The sequence below is a fragment of the Mesoplodon bidens genome (genome assembly GCF_964165515.1).
Source record: "Mesoplodon bidens genome assembly, chromosome: 1".
Lineage (NCBI taxonomy): Eukaryota > Metazoa > Chordata > Mammalia > Artiodactyla > Ziphiidae > Mesoplodon > Mesoplodon bidens.
In genome coordinates, this window is record NC_138176.1 from 207,924,107 (window position 1) to 207,943,685 (window position 19,579).

Genomic DNA, 19,579 nt, shown 5'->3' on the forward strand with positions numbered 1-19,579 from the left:
TCTACAATGTGACAGGCACTGTTCAAACTCCTGGGACTACCTTCTGATAAAAAGATTCAAGCCTTCATGGAACTTATATTCTAGTGAAGGGAGCCAGGTAACAAACAATAGGTATGATAAATAAATAAATAAATTACATAGTATATCAGAACTCAAATACTACAGGAAAAGTAACTTAGAGTGAGAGGAAATTGAAGTATTTGTGGAAGGGCTGCAGTTTTCAATGGGCTCGTTGAAGTAAGCCTCTGAGAATTTGATATTGAAGCAAAGAGGATGAGAGGAGGGTGAGAAGGATTATGCTGCATCAGTATCTGGGGAAAGGGTGGTCAGGTATAGGGAACCACAAATGCAAAGGGCCTGCTCCAAGGGGCCGGAAGAATAGCTTAGGAGGAGGCGAGGTCAGAGAGGGCCATTGATTCAGATGACATCAGGCTTTGTGTACTTGGGCTTCTACTTTGAGAGTATTGGAGAGTCACTGGAGCACAGGAGTGGTTGTTTTAGAGGGTGTTAATTGGAAAACTATTCTGTATCTGTTCTGTGTTCAAATCCATATTTGGGGATCTAGTCATTGTTTCAAAAAATTGTAGATTTGTACCTAAATCAGCTCATGATTATATTTTGTAGGTGTAAGATGTATATCTATTTAGGTAGATATATGTTGGTTACAAAATATATCCAATCCATTGTACCTTTAAAAAGCATTAACTTAAAGACCTAGACACACTGTTTTCCACTCTGCAAATCAAGCAAGTATGGTTATTCATTTCAGACAACATATTAACAGTTAATCAAAAAGTACAAGAGGTGCATTTCCAGCTTTATTTGTGGTGATAGCTCCTGAAGAAGACCATGTTCTTCTAAGTAATCTTCCCCAGTGCAATTCTTTCCTATAACAAACCAAACTACTAATAATATAATGTCTTTCTTTCAGAGTAGGATTAAATAAGTCCCCTGTTCCTAAATCACCAGAAATTAGGTTCTCTATAGAATATGCTTCGTGTAAAGGAATTGAAGATCTTTCTTATTACTTTTCTTCATTTGAAATTTATATATACTTCCCTTTATCCAAAATGATGTTGAAATCTACTAACATTCATAATAGCACCAGACTCTTTGGCTTCTCTCACAGAAAAAAAAAAAAAATCAGTAACATTCTACTCCCAGTTTTCCTTGTCAAGGCCAGTTCTTTGGTTTAAAAATTTCTTGATTTTTAAATCCACAGCGATTTGGTCACAAAAGGACATCTGGAGTATAAGATTAAATAGACACTAGTTTCAGTCACAGTAGGAATCTGTACACTCAGCATTATCCTCCAGAAAACCTTCTTTTGAAAATGATGTACAGTTCATCCATTGGGGCTATACTTAATCCTTAAGCTATAGGAAAAACAAGGTCAAATCTTCTGTTGACACCAAGAAATAGTGCAACTGGTCCTTTTATTGTTGTTGTAAATAGTTGTATAGATAGGTGACAATTCTGAAAAACTAAATATTTTAAAGTGAGTCTTTAATATTAAATCCTCAAAATATAGGAAATGGTTTAGGTTAAAGAGTAAAAATTAAAATGTTCACCCTGATATTCATTGATTTTTAATTTTTTCTTCTGAGCTAATATTGACCCAATTGACATTCTACAAATGCTGACTTAAATTAGGTTAAGAAAGTTAGAAATTATATTTGATGACCTGAATAATTCATTAAAAAAGATAAGCATTAAAAGCTTGCTTTAGTAGCACAAACACATTTTTAATAATAATGTCAGATAATGAAGCTGACCACATACAATGTCCAGGATGGACACTTTCAAGTTGGAATGAGTATCTTTTGTGCTACTAAATTAAATAGAATACATATCTAACTGATGAACCAAAGAAGAGTAATCTGGCTGAGAAAAAGTCATTCCTGGCACTAAAAGGCAATTTAACATGCCTTTATATCCAGGAAAGCTTAGAAAATGAACAGTAATTGCAGAGGTCAGACTTGCAAGCTGGCTATACTTGTTTCACTCCAAGACTTGACTGCAATGCAGTTTAAACCTCAAATCTGTGACTGAGGCTGTCATTGAATTTAGGTAGCTTATCAACTGAGAAAAGTGTAATGACATAAGCACATATCCAAGGTGTAAATAATTTCATATATCAAACAAATAACACCATGAAGCATTATAAGTTTATAAACTAACATATTACATACATGTTAAGTACATACATATTCTCCTTTAGGAGAATACCTCCTCCTGGTATGTCTTTATAGTTTAATAAACTTCATAGCAATAATGGATAAAGTTGAAAACAAATAGTGTATAATACACAGGTGGCAGAAAATAACCAAAAGTATATGATTTTCCAAAGCAATAATATATGTTTAAATGTTTATTTTTTCTTTGCTTTTAAGTAGTAGCTGAATATTCCTACAAAATATGAGACATTTTAATTTTAAATTGCAGATCTTTATATTTTCATTTCCCTTATGACATAAAATGCAGCTCAATTTTTAAATGATATAAAAACAAGCCAGCAAACACAGTGGTTATTAGATGTGCATTTTCTGTGTCTAATCTATTTTACAAGGCTTTTAGCAATGCTATAATTAAAAATATTTGAAATCAGAGAACTCAAAGGAAGTGAAGAATGAGCAAAGCAAAGTAGAATAAAGGTATTATACCCCTTTTTTAAAATATAGATTTAATTTTTGAATTGCAATGTCTGTCATTGAAATAAAATGAAACAAACTTTACAGAAAAAAACTTTGAATATTATTAAAGCTCTTTCCCCCCTTTCTTTTGCTTCTGTGCAGATGATTTTTTGATAATTTCTCTGAAGGGCACAGAGGCTGTGCTGCTTCTTACAGATAGGTTATGAGAAAAAAAAATGCCACTAGCTCCAATCTTTAAACTGTCTCTTCATAAGTTAAGCATTTCCAAAGTGTTGTATTCTATAATTCTCTAGTTTGTATTTCCCATTTTTAATTCACTGTTGATTTACAAAAAAACCCAAAGTGCTGGTAGGAATCCTACAGCAAATCTGAGAGGTTTGAAGACTCAGATGAAGCTTACAGGGATCCTCCCAGGCTGATCTTTAAGTGCTTTGATCTAGCACTTTCGATCTTTAATTTGACATGTTATTTCTTATCAAGATGCTTTCACTGGAAAACCTCCCTTTAACACAGAAAATGTGGAAGTTTAAGCTTACAACAATTTTTAGGCTTATTATTTTTTTTCAAGTTTAAGAAGTACTTCTTGGGCTTCTCTGGTGGTGCAGTGGTTGAGAGTCCGCCTGCCGATGCAGGGGACACGGGTTCGTGCCCCCGGTCCGGGAAGATCCCACGTGCCGTGAAGTGGCTGGGCCCGTGAGCCATGGCCGCTGAGCCTGTGCGTCCGGAGCCTGTGCTCCGCAACGGGAGAGGCCACAAGAGAGGCCCGCGTACCGCAAAAAAAAAAAAAAAAAAAAAAGAAGTACTTCTTATTCATCAATTTAAGCATTGTCATTTCTTCTCCTAAATTAAATACTTTATTCATGCTGATGAAAGTTAGACTTTTATCAGCAAATGATCTGGCAGAATGTAACTGTTAATCACAATGAAAGTTGTGTTAGATTAGAATTTATGCTTATAAATATAAAAGTATGAAACACTACTAAATATATGGGTTCTTTATTTAAAGCAACAATAACAACTCATCCAAATAGCTAAGTGATCTGTGCTAGTTAGAGACAGTATGAAGGATGGCTTCGAGATTATGAGACTGTTGAAGTAGACTAGCTGAAGTAGTGCAGGCCTGAAAAACATTAACCACTACAGCAGCAAAAATGGAAGTAAGAATGGAAAAGAGAGAGTGATTAGAAGTGTACACGGTAGGACTTAGCACCTGAGTGGGTGTTAGTATACAGAAAATATATTAATATATAACAGTGGTTTCCTACTGTATATAATGTGTTCATAATTAACTTCACAGTACATCCTGAACATCTGTTTGTTCATTTAGATGTTCTTCTGCAGCATTATTTACTATATAAGTCTTTATAAGTCTATATAAGAATCCGTATTATAAGTGGGTATACATATATATAATTTGCTTGCCAAATTCCCTATTATTGAATATTTATAAAATTGTGAAAAATCATTCTAGTCATTCAATCTTTGTGCACATCCATGGTTATTTTCTTAAGAAATTATTTTAGTTATGCAGCTTCTGAGTTAAATGATATGTATATGTACAGTTCAAAGACTTTTGATAATTTCAGCCAAACATCATACCATATTACATATTTACACATTTATAACAGTTAAAATTACATACATTTCCATAGAATTTTAAAGGATTTATTTAGAAAATAATAATAACTTAATAACATAATTATAGCTTTACATTCCGTGTTTCACTAGATAATTTGAGGACGCTTTAACATACTCAGACAGAGGAAATTGCTTGGATGTAATGCAGGACAACACTGCAACATGTAAGAAGTACTGACTAAGTCATTTGGACAAAATGCTGACTAAGTTATTTGAACAAAAGTGTGCTGAAAACCGGACTGAAAGTTAGCTCAGCCATTTAAGTGCATATTACTGGTGTTTATAAAGGTATAAAATTATACTATGTAATACAGTGAGGCTATTAGAATACTTTAAAATACAGCAGCAAAACTTTTATATACCTAACTATAAAGGAAGGCTGTGTTCAAAATGATAATTGCGGGGGAAAATTCAACAGCTCTGTAAAGAGAACAGAGAACAAAAGAAGAAAGCAGCTGATCAAAATTTACCTAAAATAGCTCATCTAATCATTACAATTTTAAAAATTTCATTTGTAAGGAAAAAACATCAAATAATCTTCAAGTTATTACTTCCAGAGCCACCAAAGATTATTAGGCAGAAGAGAAGTCTAAAAGGTGTTGTGAAGAGTTGTATTAAACCACAAAAATGACTGTCAATGATTAATTTGATTTCTTTGGATTTCATTATTTGCCTACAGTTCTCCAATATTTTCTAAAGGATCTGTCTGCTGAAAAGTTCATTCCATATTAGAATTAGAATTAGTTTGTATCATGAGCAACATGATAAAAGAAACTTTTTAAAAAGTTGCAGAAAATTGCACAAGAACTTAGTCATATGACTATAATTAATATTAATAACAATTCCTCAGATAATATCATCACATAAAAATCTCCCAGCATGTCTGTTTTCAAATAGCAGCCTGAATTCTTAAGCAATTTCAGGGGTCTCTTGTGTATTGCCATATGTGCATAGAAGAAATTTCTAAGTCTGTGAAACTTGGAAGAAGCAAAAAATATTTTTTTTCTATTTTCAATAAACCTATGTGGAGAACCAAGGTGAATGAATGTCTCCAGGAAAAAGGGAAACAAAAGAGTAACTCATCATTTTGTTTGTATGTAAAACTTATACATTAAAGTTTTATTCACCTGTATATAACCTACTGTGTCTAAGGTTAGTTACAAAGTTATTTGTCAAAACAATTTTAAAAGAAAAATAATAGATATTTATAATTTTAATAATTGTGCTCATAATTTTTTACTGATACAATAAAAAGTTTATACATCACCATTAAAATAGAGAAATGACAAAAGAACTTGCTCAGTTATCCAAACAATGGAGTTAATTATATAGGATCACAGCCCACCTTCCAGAAAAGTTTGAGGAAAGAGACCTTCACCTTCCTATTTTCTCTATTATTTGTTCATCATTAGAATCTCTTGTCTTTGAAATATCACCTCCCTGATATGTTACATATTCCAAAGTCTTCTATTAATTGTACTGGTTATGTTTTAAGTTGATTGCTTCCTACCATCATCTAAAAAAGTATCTTGGTCTTAGTAAATTATTTCCAAGACAAAATAAGGAGGATTTTTTCCTAATTCTTATAGATATCTAAACTCTTATTCATTTATTTTAATTTTGTTTGCTTGAATCTGTCCTAAGTTTTTAGCCTTGTCAGCCCACAATAAACCTGTTAATTCTTATCACTGAGGAGAACAAAGGGAGAAAATGAAGTAGCAGTAATAAATCAGAACCCTTGATGGAAGAAATGTACTTGGAGGAAGAGACACCATGATTCTTGGGATCAAGCTTCCTAGAGTCTCTGACATGGGTCACTCCCTGCCTGGTCTTTTCCCTTGTCTGTGAGAGCCAGTGAGCATGAATCATCTGTTCCTACTCTATGATCTTGACCTTGGCTAAGGAAACCCAGTCAGCTTTCCTAATCATTTCATAAAACTGTGGTGAAGATTACATAAGAAAATACTTATAGGGCTTCCCTGGTGGCGCAGTGGTTGAGAGTCCGCCTGCCGATGCAGGGGACACGGGTGCGTGCTCCAGTCTGGGAAGATCCCACATGCCGCGGAGCGGCTGGCCCCGTGAGCCATGGCCGCTGAGCCTGTGCGTCCGGAGCCTGTGCTCCGCAACGGGAGAGGCCACAGCAGTGAGAGGCCTGCGTACCGCAAAAAAAAAAAAAGAAAATACTTATAAACTCTTAACGTAGTGCCTAGTGCATTAATAATACTCAACAAATAGAGGCTTTTATTACTTTTTTCCTGACCTTTGTTTTATAATCTCTTACTTCCTGATTTTGGCTTGAGCTTAATAAGTTTTTTGTTTATTTTGCTTTATTTTGCAACTTCACCCTGACCCCTTTCCTTCTTGATCCCCCTTCCTATTTTGTTGGGTTTGATTTACCACTTGAGCCCAGCAATTTGAACATGTTTTCTGATTTTTCCATTGCTCGTCAATTCAACCCAAATCCCTGACTCAGTGACTACAGGGAGTCTAGATTAAAAATGCCTTTAGAACTTCCTAGAAAATCTAGAAACCACACCCAAATAGCTCATTAGAAAAAGAGGAGGAGTAAGAGGAGGAGATAGTCTTTTATAGTTAAGCTTCATGTGGAATTCTGAAATGCATTCAGCTTATGTATTTGCATTCACAGACAAACACAGAAATCCATTAACTTTCTTCATACACATTTGCTTATTCAATCAGCAGTGTTGTGGAAATTACTACGATATGAATTATTTTGTGTTCTTCAATTACAGATCTGTATTACTTACTGAAATCTATCTGAATTTATAGAGCCCATATACTGAATAAATGTGTTTATTTTATCTCAATAAATCTTCTGTAACACCAGCACACCAGAATCTCATTCCTTTAGCCATTTCCCAACCTATTATTCAAAATAATATACTGAAAAGAAAGTGGAGAAAATTTTATTTTTCTTTTCTGCTCCTTAAGATATCCTCCTAATAATTTAAGACTAAGAACTCTGGAAAACAGGCTAAATAATTTCAAAATTGAGAAGATGACTATTGTTTTTGAAAGACTGAATTCATAATGTTAAATAATTTCCTTCTCTATCAAATTGTAAGTCTTACTATACAGTCAATAAGTGAGTTATAATTTAAAACTAATCTCCAATGGTCGTTAACAGGTTACTAGGTCCAAAATGAATGGCATTTTGGAGCTTTAAAATGTGTTTTAGACTTAGACCTGGCTCTCTTACCTTTATTAATATTGATTGAATACGCATTAGCCTTTTCTGACCTTGTGGAAATAATGGTGCGCATATGCATAAGGCCCTAGTTTAGGAACTAATCTTAGAAATTCCAGAAGTAATTAAAAACTTCATGAGATCTATTTTACTTTTGATTTCTGTTGACAACTGCTGCTTACCTTTTGGACTTAAATGCTGGTGAGACTGGTAAAATGGGTACAGTTTTCCTCAGAACCACTAATTGATTGAATCCCTGAAAAGTGGGATCGATAATGGCCCTAGAATTTATATAGTGGTTTTGTACAGTGGCTAAGGCCCTGCTATAATTATTTTAAAACATTAAAAGCTAATACATCACTACAGAGTGGCAGGCGTGACTCAACGGCCATATTGTTTCATGCTCTTTGACAAATGACTAGTCATCCAGACAACATTTCCTCTTTAAACACCTTTCTAAGTCTGTGGTGAAATCAGTAGATAACAAGAAAAATAGTACAAAATGAAAAGTAATCATTTTTGAGGCCTCCAAAAAATGGTGTTTAGTGTATATACTTTAAAATGATATATATTTAAAGAATCGTGATATATTCCTTATTCAAATCATGCACTATGTTCCTGTTTTTTGGTTTTTTCCTTTTTGCTGAGCAGATAAGCAATTCATATACATTGATGTATTAAAAATAGTAACAAAGCCCCTGAAGTATCAATCACATAATTTAGTAAACAAAAAATAAACCAAAAGTACATGAAGCCAAATGTGGTAGACATGAGAAAAACAAAGGGGTGACACACAAATTGACTGTATCCATATCACATGGTTTTAGCAATGTGGGGCTGTGTTTTTAATTTAACAGGTATTTTTTTATCTTTTACCTGTCTCCTAGCATCCAGAATCTATGAAAATACAATTTTTTTTTTTCAAATTGTGGCTACAGAAAAACAAAACAAAGGAAGGGAAAAATGGTCTTTGTTAAACTCACCCTTCTCTCTTTTTACTTCTTTTATTTAGGTCTTGTTTTTAATTGTGAGATATGAGTTAAGTACAGAAAAGTGCACAAAACTTAAAAGTGCAGCTCAATGAATTACCAGCAATGGAACACCAGTGTAATTGCCACCGAGGAAAAGATAGAACATTACCCATGACACAGCCCCCATTTCCCCACCTCAACCATTAGTCTATATCCCCAAAGGTAACCACTCATGAGATTATCAACACTACCATTCATGTTGCCTGTTTTAGAGCAATTATCATACAGTGTGCATTCTTTTACTCAGAAATTTAGTTTGTGAAATCCATTCATGGTGTTATATATAACTGAAATCTGTTCATTTTCATTGCTATATAATATCCCACTATATGAATACATATGTGTGTGTATGTATATATATATATATATATATATATATATATATACCATACTTTATACACTCTATCCTCAAAGAGTGTTTAGGCTATTTCCAGTTTGAGGCTATTATGAATAATGTTGCTATGGAGATTCCTGTTCATGTCTCAGTGTACACATTTTCCTCTTTGAGGTATGTACCTGAGTGGAATTGCTGAGTCTTAAGGTATGTGTATGGTAGTTTTCAGAGATGCTGCCAAATTGTTTGTCAAAGTGATTGAACCAATTTACAATCTCATCAACAGGTTACTAGGATTCTAGTCGCTCTACATCCTTGCCAACACTTGATATTGTATATTTCCTTATTTCAATTATTCTGTTGGCTATGTAGTGGTATTTCATTTTTCTTTTAGTTTGTGTACCCCTAATAACTAATGAGGTTGCCACCTTTTCACATATTTAATGGGCATTTGGTATCTTCTTTTGTGAAACCTCTTGCCCATTTTTCTAGTTATTGTCTGTTTTGTTGTTATTGATTTATAGAAGTTAATATACATTGATGAAATTTTTGTTAGATATGAGTATTGCAAATATGTTCTACTGTGGCTTGTCTTTACTTTCTTAATGATGGGTTTTGAACTACAAAGTATTACCATAGTCAAATTTATCAATCTTCTCTTTTTTTATCCTCATTTTGAAATAAATTTATTGAGATATATTTGACTGATAAAAATTGTACTAAGATTTACAACTTGATGTTTTAATATTTGTATACACTGTTAAAAGATCAACATAATCAAGCTAAATAATTTGTCTATAACCTCTTCATAATTATAGTGTGTGTGTTGAGAAGATTTAATTCAAGATCTGTCCTCTTAGCAAGTGTCGAGTATATGATGGTTTTGCTAACTGTTGTCACCATGCTGTACATTAGGTCTCTAGAACTTATTCATAGTACATAAATGAAACTTTGCACCCTTGGACCAACATCTCATTTCCCCCATACCTCCCACCCTAGCCCCTGACCACCACCATTGTATTCTCTGCTTCTATGAATTTGATTATTTTAGATTGCACATGTAAGTGAAATCATGCAGCATTTGTTTTTCTGTGGTTGGCTTATTTCACTCAACATAATTTTCTCATGGTGCATCCATGTTGTCACATATGGCAGGATTTTCATTTTTGTGGATGAATAATATTCGTGTGTGTGCGTGTGTTCTACTGTGGCTTGTCTTTAAATGCATATCACATTTTTTTTATCCATGCATCTACTGATGAACATTTAAGTTGTTTCCATATCTTGGCAGTTGTGAATAATGCTGCAGTGAACATGGGAGTGCAGTTCTCTCTTTGAGATGCATATTTCATTTCCTTCAGATATATACTCAGAAGAGGAATTGCTGGTTCACATGGCAGTTCAATTTTAATTTTTTGAGGAACCTCCATAGCTTTTGCATAGTGACTGCACAAATTTACACTTGCACCAAAAGCATACAAGGGTTCCCTTTTTTCCACATCCTCACCAAAGAATATTTTCTCTCTCTCTTTTTTTTCTTAATAACACCCATCTTAACAGGTGGAGGCAATATATCATAGTGGGTTTGATTTGCATTTCACTAATAATTAGTGATGTTGGATATACTTTCATGTGCCTCTGTGCCATCTGTATGTCTTCTTTGGAAAAAATATCTATTGGGATCCTCTGTCCATTTTTTTTAAACATCTTTATTGGAGTATAATTGCTTTACAGTGTTGTGTTAGTTTCTGCTGTATAAAAAAGTATATCAGCAACATGTATACATATGTCCTCTTATCCCCTCCTTCTTGCATCTCCCTCCACCCTCCCTATCCCACCTCTCTAGGTGGTCACAAAGCACTGAGCTGATCTCCCTGTGCTATGCGGCTGCTTCCCACTAGCTATCTATTTTACATTGAGTAGTGTATATATGTCCATGACACTCTCTCAATTCGTCCCAGCTTACCTTCCCCCTCCCCGTGTCCTCAAGTCCATTCTCTATGTCTGCATCTATATTCATGTCCTGCCCCTAGGTTCATCAGAACCTTTTTTTTTTTTTTAGATTCCATATATATGTGTTAGCATACGGTATTTGTTTTTCTCTTTCTGACTTACCTTCACCCTGTATGACAGACTCTAGGTTCATCCACCTCACTACAAATAACTCAATTTCGTTTCTTTTTATGGATGAGTAATATTCCATTGTATATATGTGCCACATCTTGTTTATCCATTCATCTGTCCATGGACACTTAGGTTGCTTCCATGTTCTGGCTATTGTAAATAGTGCTGCAGTGAATATTGTGGTACATGACTCTTTTTGAATTATGGTTTTCTCAGGGTATATGCCCAGTAGTGAGATAACTGGGTCATATGGTAGTTCCATTTCAGGTTTTTTAAGGAACCTCCATACTGTTCTCCATAGTGGCTGTATCAATTTACATTCCCACCAACAGTGCAGGAGGGTTCCCTTTTCTACACCCTCTCCAGCATTTATTGTTTGTAGATTTTTTGATGATGGCCATTCTGACTGGTATGAGTTGATACCTCATTGTAATTTTGATTTGCATTTCTCTAATGATTAGTGATGTTGAGCATCCTTTCATATGTTTGTTGGCAAAATGCATATCTCCTTTGGAGAAATGTCTATTTAGGTCTTCTGGATTGGGTTGTTTTTGGATTGGGTTTTTTGGATTCGGTTGTTTGATATTTTGATATTGAGCTGCATGAGCTGCTTATATATTTTGGAGATTAATCCTTTGTCAGTTGCTTTGTTTGCAAATATTTTCTCCCATTCTGAGGGCTGTCTTTTCGTCTTGTTTATGGTTTTCTTTCCTGTGCAAAAGCTTTTTATGTTTCATTAGGTCGCATTTGTTTATTTTTGTTTTTATTTCCACTTCTCTAGGAGGTGGGTCAAAAAGGATCTTGCTGTGATTTATGTCATGGAGTGTTCATTCTGCCTATGTTTTCCTCTAAGAGTTTTATAGAGTTTGGCCTTACATTTAGGCCTTTAATCCATGTTGAGTTTATTTTTGTGTATGGTGTTGGGGGGTGTTCTAATTTCATCCTTTTACATGTAGCTGTCCAGTTTTCCCAGCACCACTTATTGAAGGTGCTGTCTTTTCTCCATTGTATATTCCTGTCTCCTTTATCAAAGATAAGGTTACCACATGTGCATGGGTTTCTCTCTGGACTTTTTATCCTGTTCCATTGATGTATATTGCTGTTTTTTGCCAGTACCATACTGTCTTGATTACTGTAGCTTTGTAGTATAGTCTGAATCCAGGAGCCTGATTCCTCCAACTCCATTTTTCTTTCTCAAGATTACTTCGGCTATTCAGGGTCTTTTGTGTTTCCATACAAATTGTGAAATTTTTGTTCTAGTTCTGTGAAAAATGCCTTTGGTAGTTTGAAAGGGATTGCATTGAATCTGTAGATTGCTTTGGGTAGTATAGTCATTTTCACAATGTTGATTCTTCCAATCCAAGAAATGGTATATCTCTCCATCTGTTTGTATAATCTTTAATTTCTTTCCTCAGTGTCTTATGGTTTTCTGCATACAGGTCTTTTGTCTCCTGAGGTAGGTTTATTCCTAGGTATTTTATTCTTTGTGTTGCAGTGGTAAATAGGAGTGTTTCCTTAATTTCTCTTTCAGATTTTTCATCATTAGTATATAGGAATGCAAGAGATTTCTGTGCATTAATTTTGTATCCTGCTGCTTTACCAAATTCATTGATTAGCTCTAGTAGTTTTCTGATACAGTCTTTAGGATTCTCTATGTATAGTATCATGTCATCTGCAAACAGTGACAGCTTTCCTTCTTCATTTCTAATCTGGATTCCTTTTATTTCTTTTTCTTCTCTGATTGCTGTGTCTAAAACTTCCAAAACTATGTTGAATAATAGTGGTGAGAGTGGGCATCCGTGTCCTGTTCCTGATTTTAGAGGAAATGGTTTCAGTTTTCACCATTGAGGACAGTGTTGGCTGTGGGTTTGTCATATATGGCCTTTATTATGTTGAGGAAAGTTCCCTCTATGCCTACTTTCTGAAGAGTTTTCATCATAAAGGGGTGTTGAATTTTGTCAAAAGCTTTTCTGCCTCTATTGAGATTATCATATGGTTTTTATCCTTCACTTTGTTAATATGGTGTATCACATTGATTGGTTTTTGTATATTGAAGAATCCTTGCATTCCTGGGATAAACCCCACTTAATCATGGTGTATGATCCTTTTAATGTGCTGTTGGATTCTGTTTGCTAGTATCTTGTAGAGGATTTTTGCATCTACATTCATCAGTGGTATTGGTCTGTAGTTGTCTTTTTTTGTGACATCTTTTCTTGTTTTGGTATCAGGGTGATGGTGGCCTCGTAGAATCAGTTTTGCATCGAGACAGACTTAGGCGTGGTAGTGCATAGAATGTAAACAAGTAAACCATTTAAATGGTTTAGTAGTACAGTCAAAAGAAGATGTGACAGGCACTGGAAGTGAGGAGATGAGGTAGGATTTGGTATTTGGTTTGAAGATAAAGGTGACAAGACTTGCTACCAGATGGGATGTTGGAAAGTTTCTAAGTATTTGGTCTGAGAAATAGAGTGAAGAGCGGTGCTATTCCCTGAAGTAGTGTAGACTGGGGTGTTAATTCAAGTGTGAAAATAAAGCGTTCTGATTCAGATGTGATAAATTTCAGATGCTCATTAAATTCCAAGTAGAAGATATGTAGGCATTTATCTGTAGGTCTCTAGAGAGAGTAAAGCTTGAAATATAAATCTGAGAGGCATCCAAGTATACTGTAGATAATATTCAACATCAGGGGACTTGAGATTAGCTGCGGTTGGAATGTGGATAGAACAGAAACAGTTTAAAGACTGAGCCCAAGGACACACCAACATTTAGAAGATGGAGAAGATTCTACAACAAGATTATAAAAGAGTGGTGAGTCAATTAGGAGTAGATCAAAACACATGTTATGATGCTGAAACCAATAGTAATATGTGTTCTCCCAAGATTATTAATAGCCTATGATTCTAGGGAATTTAACAAAAAATAATCTTTTAATATTATTTATTAAACTAGAAATCTGAAAAGTTATGTTAAATATAAGCATAATAGTATTAATATCTCCTAACTAGTAAATAGTCAAGCCCTTGGATATAAAGTGTATATCTGAGGTTGTAATAAGAGGGTAATTCTAGGGTTGAAGAACAAGGTGGAAGAAATATCATTTAAGCATGTTATACTAAATATTTATCATGCTTCTGTTTGACTGAGTCTCACATAGTCTCATAAACCAGATTCAAATATGAAGTGATGAACGTAAGCAAAATACAGAGATTCATGCTGATGTTATGTGAAAGATTTCTCATTACTTAAAATTTAACTTGCTCTTGAATGTGTATGACTTCAGATTCTCAATAAGTACTTGTTGACGTTCTTTTATTCTCTTTGCTTCTTTCCACAGGTGGGGAAGTCCCATACACAACTCTGGCTACCCGAATGATGATGGGGGCTTGGTGGCTATTTGCTTTGATTGTCATCTCATCTTACACAGCAAACCTTGCTGCTTTCCTCACTATCACCCGCATTGAAAGCTCCATCCAGTAAGTAGACAAAGATTCCACTTGATACAAAGTATGAGAAATGACAGGCGTGGCCAAAGCTATGTGACGTCTGTTAATAAATTTACAACTTCCTTTTGAGTAAAGGCTTAATTTTGTGATGTGCAGACATCACAACATAGTCCAACTCCTGAGAGTACAGTTTTTGATAGAGCATTCTTTATACAGTAAAATTCTGGGTATTATTTGGACATTGCTTCCCACATTTTCCTGGAAGGATAACACATATTCAGAATTTTAACCTCTGTAAAATATGACTGGGCAATACTATTAAAAAGAAGGAAAAGGATACATACTAAAATATATATATTTCAAGTTTGAGATGCTCAGTCTTTGCCTTGAGTCTGTCCCATTATGCACTGTGTGAGTAAATAGTTAGGTAGACACTGGATGATTGATAGATAGATGATAGGTAGGGAGAGGGAGAGAGAGAGAGAATGAGAATAGCTATCAAGAGGTAAAACCACATTCTGTCTCTTCATTGCATTATAGCTAATGTGAGTATTATTGCTGCTGTTTTTCCAGCTGCAGTGGTGGTAAATTGCCATTAATTATAGTGTACTTTTGAATCCTGAAAGCTACCTAAGTCAGTGCTTCATTTCACAAATGACTTTCCCATGAGCCCTGAGACTCCAAAGGCCTTTGATTTACCATGGCCAGTTTTTCTTTATGTGGTTTCATGCCATAAGGTCAGGTCAGTGCCACAGTACAGCCTCTGCCTTATTAGAACATAGTGTTCTGTATATTGTTTTAGGAAAAAATTTTCTGAAAATTTTATTAATCCAAAATCAAGGTAGTTTGAACTTTTGAAAAGTTAAAAAGCATTTATTTCTCAACAAAGCTGACAGTTCAAGATTAGAATAATTTTGTCAAGGAATTAATTAGGGATTTACTTCATCCTTAAGAGAAAACATGAATTCTTCTTGCCTTTAAAATAGTATGTAAATGAATTCCATTAGTAGTTGCAAAATTATTATAGCACAATACTAAAATAAAATCAAGAATTAATGATCTAAAAAGAAATAGGGTATTTTCTTCAACTGCTTGTGTATATAAATTGAAACCCCAAAATTCAGCTACTAATAGTCAATTATTTCATCCATTTATGAAAATGATGTTCCCAACTTCTCTCATCAAATCATAGTCTTCAAGTTGTTTTCCCAGTCATTTCTTTGGTGCAGAGCCTTCATATGCTTTTAACTTACTACCCTTGTAGCCAGTTCTACGTGTGACATAAATTATAAGTGATCCAGAGTGAAGCTCATGGAAAATTTAAACTGATGACCCCATCAGAGTCCTATTTTAAGCAATAATGAAAATGTTTACAACGTCCCAGCCCAAGAAATCAATGAATTAGTAAAATTGTGCAAATAATAACTAACATTTATTGAGCACTCACAAGATGCCAAACTTTGTAGTAGATGGGTTTTTTTGTGGGTTTTTTTTTGCGGTACACGGGCCTCTCACTATTGTGGCCTCTCCCGTTGTGGGGCACAGGCTCCGGACGCTCAGGCTCAGCGGCCAGGGCTCACAGGCCCAGCCACTCTGCGGCATGTGGGATCTTCCCGGACCGGGGCACGAACCCGTGTCCCCTGCATCGGCAGGCGGACTCTCAACCACTGCGCCACCAGGGAGGCCCTGTACTAGATGTTTGACATGCATTGGCTTATTTAATGCTTACAACCATCTTCTAGAATGCATACTACTTATTAATAACCCATTTTACAACTGAAGTTGAAAAGATAAGTAACTTGCCTCAAATCATGCAGCTAATAAGTGATTGACTAAAGACCAGACCTTAAATCTGTCTCATTCCTGAATCTATGTTCTAACTATGCCACACTAGTCCCCATTCCACACCCTTGTACATTTGTATGGCCAGTTGCTTTTTAGGGAACTTTATAAAGGATGTGTCATAGACTCATTCATTGCTAAGAATAGTGATGTAAAGGATGACATTATTCAAATCCTCAATTTGTCTGAGGAAATAAAGTATCAAAAGTTAGGAGATTTTTGTGTTGGGTCGATTCTGTAGGCATATATCCCAGCATGAGCTAATTACGTCTATAATTGATACCTGCCACTCAGGGTAAGACTGCTTGCCAGACCAGTCAGTGGAAATCACATTAAGAAAAATAGTTTTAAAAATTTAAATGGAGTATTTTAATCTCACTAATATACTTCTTGTCAACTTTGTTTAACATGTTATATTTTAAGTGTACTTAAAGTACATAGGTTTTTACTATGTAGCTCAGATCTGACTTCGAAACATTTTAAAATAAATGAATGAAGAACATTTTAAATAACTGATTTTATGCAGCATATGACAACAATAATCATAAATAATAAAAATTATGGATATTATTCACTGAGAATTTATTATGAATTTATTAAGCATATATATATATATATATATATATATATATATATATATATATATATATATATAATGTCCCCTTTAGTACTCAAAATTACCCTAATAATACAGCTACTACTATGATTCCTACTTTGTAGATCAAGAAACAGAAATTTGGAATTTCTCACTAGCACACAGTGAATAGTGTCAGAGCTGGAAATCTAACCTACATCAGTCCAATACCAATTCATGACTTTACCTACTGAAGTTTTTCTTTATCTTACAATTTGTTTCTCGCTTGTTCTTAAAATTTGTTTGCTTGAGCCGCTCTTTCACCGAGGTTGCAGGCCTCATGGTGTGTGTATATCTGAGCTATTTAGTCATGACAACTTTGCCAGCATTCGTTAGTATCTAGACTTTCATGCAATAGCAGTGGGAGCAAAAGCCTCTATCAAATTTTTACACCCATAGGATTTTCTAAAGTAAAGTCTAATGGAAAAAGATCCTAATTGCACATGATGTTTCCCTCAGGTGTAGTTTCCCACAATCCAAAATAACTGAACCTTCATTTTTTTAACAAGTTATTTCTTTCTAATGCCAACTCACATTATTAAAAGTCAACATTGGGTATAATGAATCTCCCCTTCCTTCTAATCTTTTCACTAGGTTGATTATGAAAGGGGAACATCAGAGCCAAATAAGTTAAAAGAGACCTGATTCTCTCCCCAAACTTAAAGATAGCTTCTAATTTCATGCTTCAGCTGTGTTGGTAAACATAATTGTAATGTTTCTTGGAAACATTCAAAGTTCCATTTATAACTAATGTCAAACTTTCTTGGAAAATTCTATGTCTAATTTTTCTTAGAAAAGCAAAAACTTTTTTCACAAAACCACCCACTGTCATTCTTCTTAATCTTTCACATTCATGAGATTTGCTCATCGTTAAATGAAGCAGTGCTCATTAGGGTACCTTTTCCCAGCCCAACTGCTGTTCCATTAACAAACATCTACCATCCACATCTTTATTCACAAAATTCAAAGTCACTTCTCCACACCAGGAGAGGCAGAGGTGGCTAGCTGGTAACCACAAATCTGATCTCTTATCCTCTGAGTCTGTTTCTTGGCTACTGTAAATAATGCTTCAGTGAACATAAGGGTGCGTAATCTTTTCAATTCAAAAGAACATAATCTTTTCAAATTAGTATTTGCACTTTATTTGGATAAATACCCAGGAGTGGAATTGGTGGATCGTATGCTAGTTCTGGTTTAAATTCCTTGAGGAACCTCCATACGGTTTTCCATAGTGGCTGCACCAATGCACAGGGTTTCCTTTTCTCCACCTTCTCACCAACACTTATTACTTGTTGCCTTTTTGATAACAGACATTCTGACAGGTGTGAGGTGGTAGCTCATTGTGGTTTTGATTTGCATTTCCTGGTGATTAGTAGTGTTGAGCATCTTTTCATGTGCCTGTTGGCCATCTGTATGTTAAATGTCTGTAATTTATACATCATTTGGAAAAAATGTCTATTCAGATCCTCTGACCATTTTTTATCTGGTTGTTTGTTTTTTTAATGTCAAGTTGTATGAGTTCTTTGTATATTTTGGATATACCCTGATCAGGTATATCATTTGCAAATATCTTCCCCCATTCAGTAGGTGGCCTTTTCATTTTGTTGATAGTTTCCTTCACTGTGCAAAAGCTTTTTAGTTTGATGTAGTCCCATTTGTTTATTTTTGCTAATCCATGTATAACTTTTGAATCTCCCAAAACTTAACTAATAATAGCCTACGGCTGACTTGAAGCCTTACCAGCAACATAAACTGTTAATTAACATGTATTTTGTGTGTTATATGTATTATATACTTATTTTTACAATAAAATAAGCTAGGCAAAAGAAAATATTATTAAAACATCATAAGGAAAACTATTTATGGTACATATATGATTTTAATGAAAAAAAGTCCATGAATAAGTGGACCCTCACAGTTCAAACCCACGTTGTTCAAGGGTCAACTGTAGATATTTAAACACTGTGCTAGGCATTTAGTCTATGAAGGTATTTAGGTATTATCCCTGAGTCACAATTTATTCGGGGAGATAACAGTGTAGAATTCAATGACATAGGGCTCTGATAAATTATTTATAAAATGCTGTAGGAACACAGGGAAGGAGTGATTTAAGTCAATAGCTTGGAGAGAAGGGGAGGAGAGAGGAAAAAAACTATTAGGCATCACAGAGGTTCTCTGATGTATCATCGGAGAGTTTGATCTTAAAGGATAAATTTCAACATACTGAAGGAGTGGCTTATAGCAGAGGTATGAAACTCCTAGGAGAATATCTAGCAAAGGGTTGGTTATCAAAATGTGTTCATTTCCTTCATGGATTGAGATAGGTGACGTGAGGGTGACAGGAAGTGAAATAGAAAAGGAGGGTAGGACCACATCTTGAAGGGCATGATAAAGCTTGTTACGGAATTTGGAGTTTTTCCTGGAGATAATGAAGAGTGACATCATTTAAGAAAGACAGCTTTATCTGTGGAGAGGAGGATGGGCCAGAGAGAAAAAATGGAGGAGCATATGGAAACGCATTGCAGGTATCTAATAAACGTATATTTATGGCGTTTAACAGTATGTCTCTACTTGATATAAACCTGATCCACATATCTTCTTGTTTCATGGGCTCCTTATGTGGAAATATCTAAGGATTAAGGGTAATTTAAGAGAAATCTGGCTTGAGAAA

General features: G+C 34.7%; 1 protein-coding gene across 3 annotated transcripts in view; it reads left to right on the plus strand.

The window, feature by feature from the left end:
- The window catches only part of GRID2 (glutamate ionotropic receptor delta type subunit 2), a gene marked incomplete at its 3' end in the record, with an annotated part of 1,358,095 nt that overhangs the window by 1,059,694 nt on the left and 278,822 nt on the right, over positions 1-19,579 (plus strand). For all 3 annotated transcript variants that reach the window (XM_081252684.1, XM_081252683.1, XM_081252685.1), the window contains one exon: positions 14,324-14,462. In XM_081252684.1, coding sequence (XP_081108810.1) covers positions 14,324-14,462 — 139 coding nt within the window. The remainder of the gene's footprint in view (positions 1-14,323; positions 14,463-19,579) is intronic.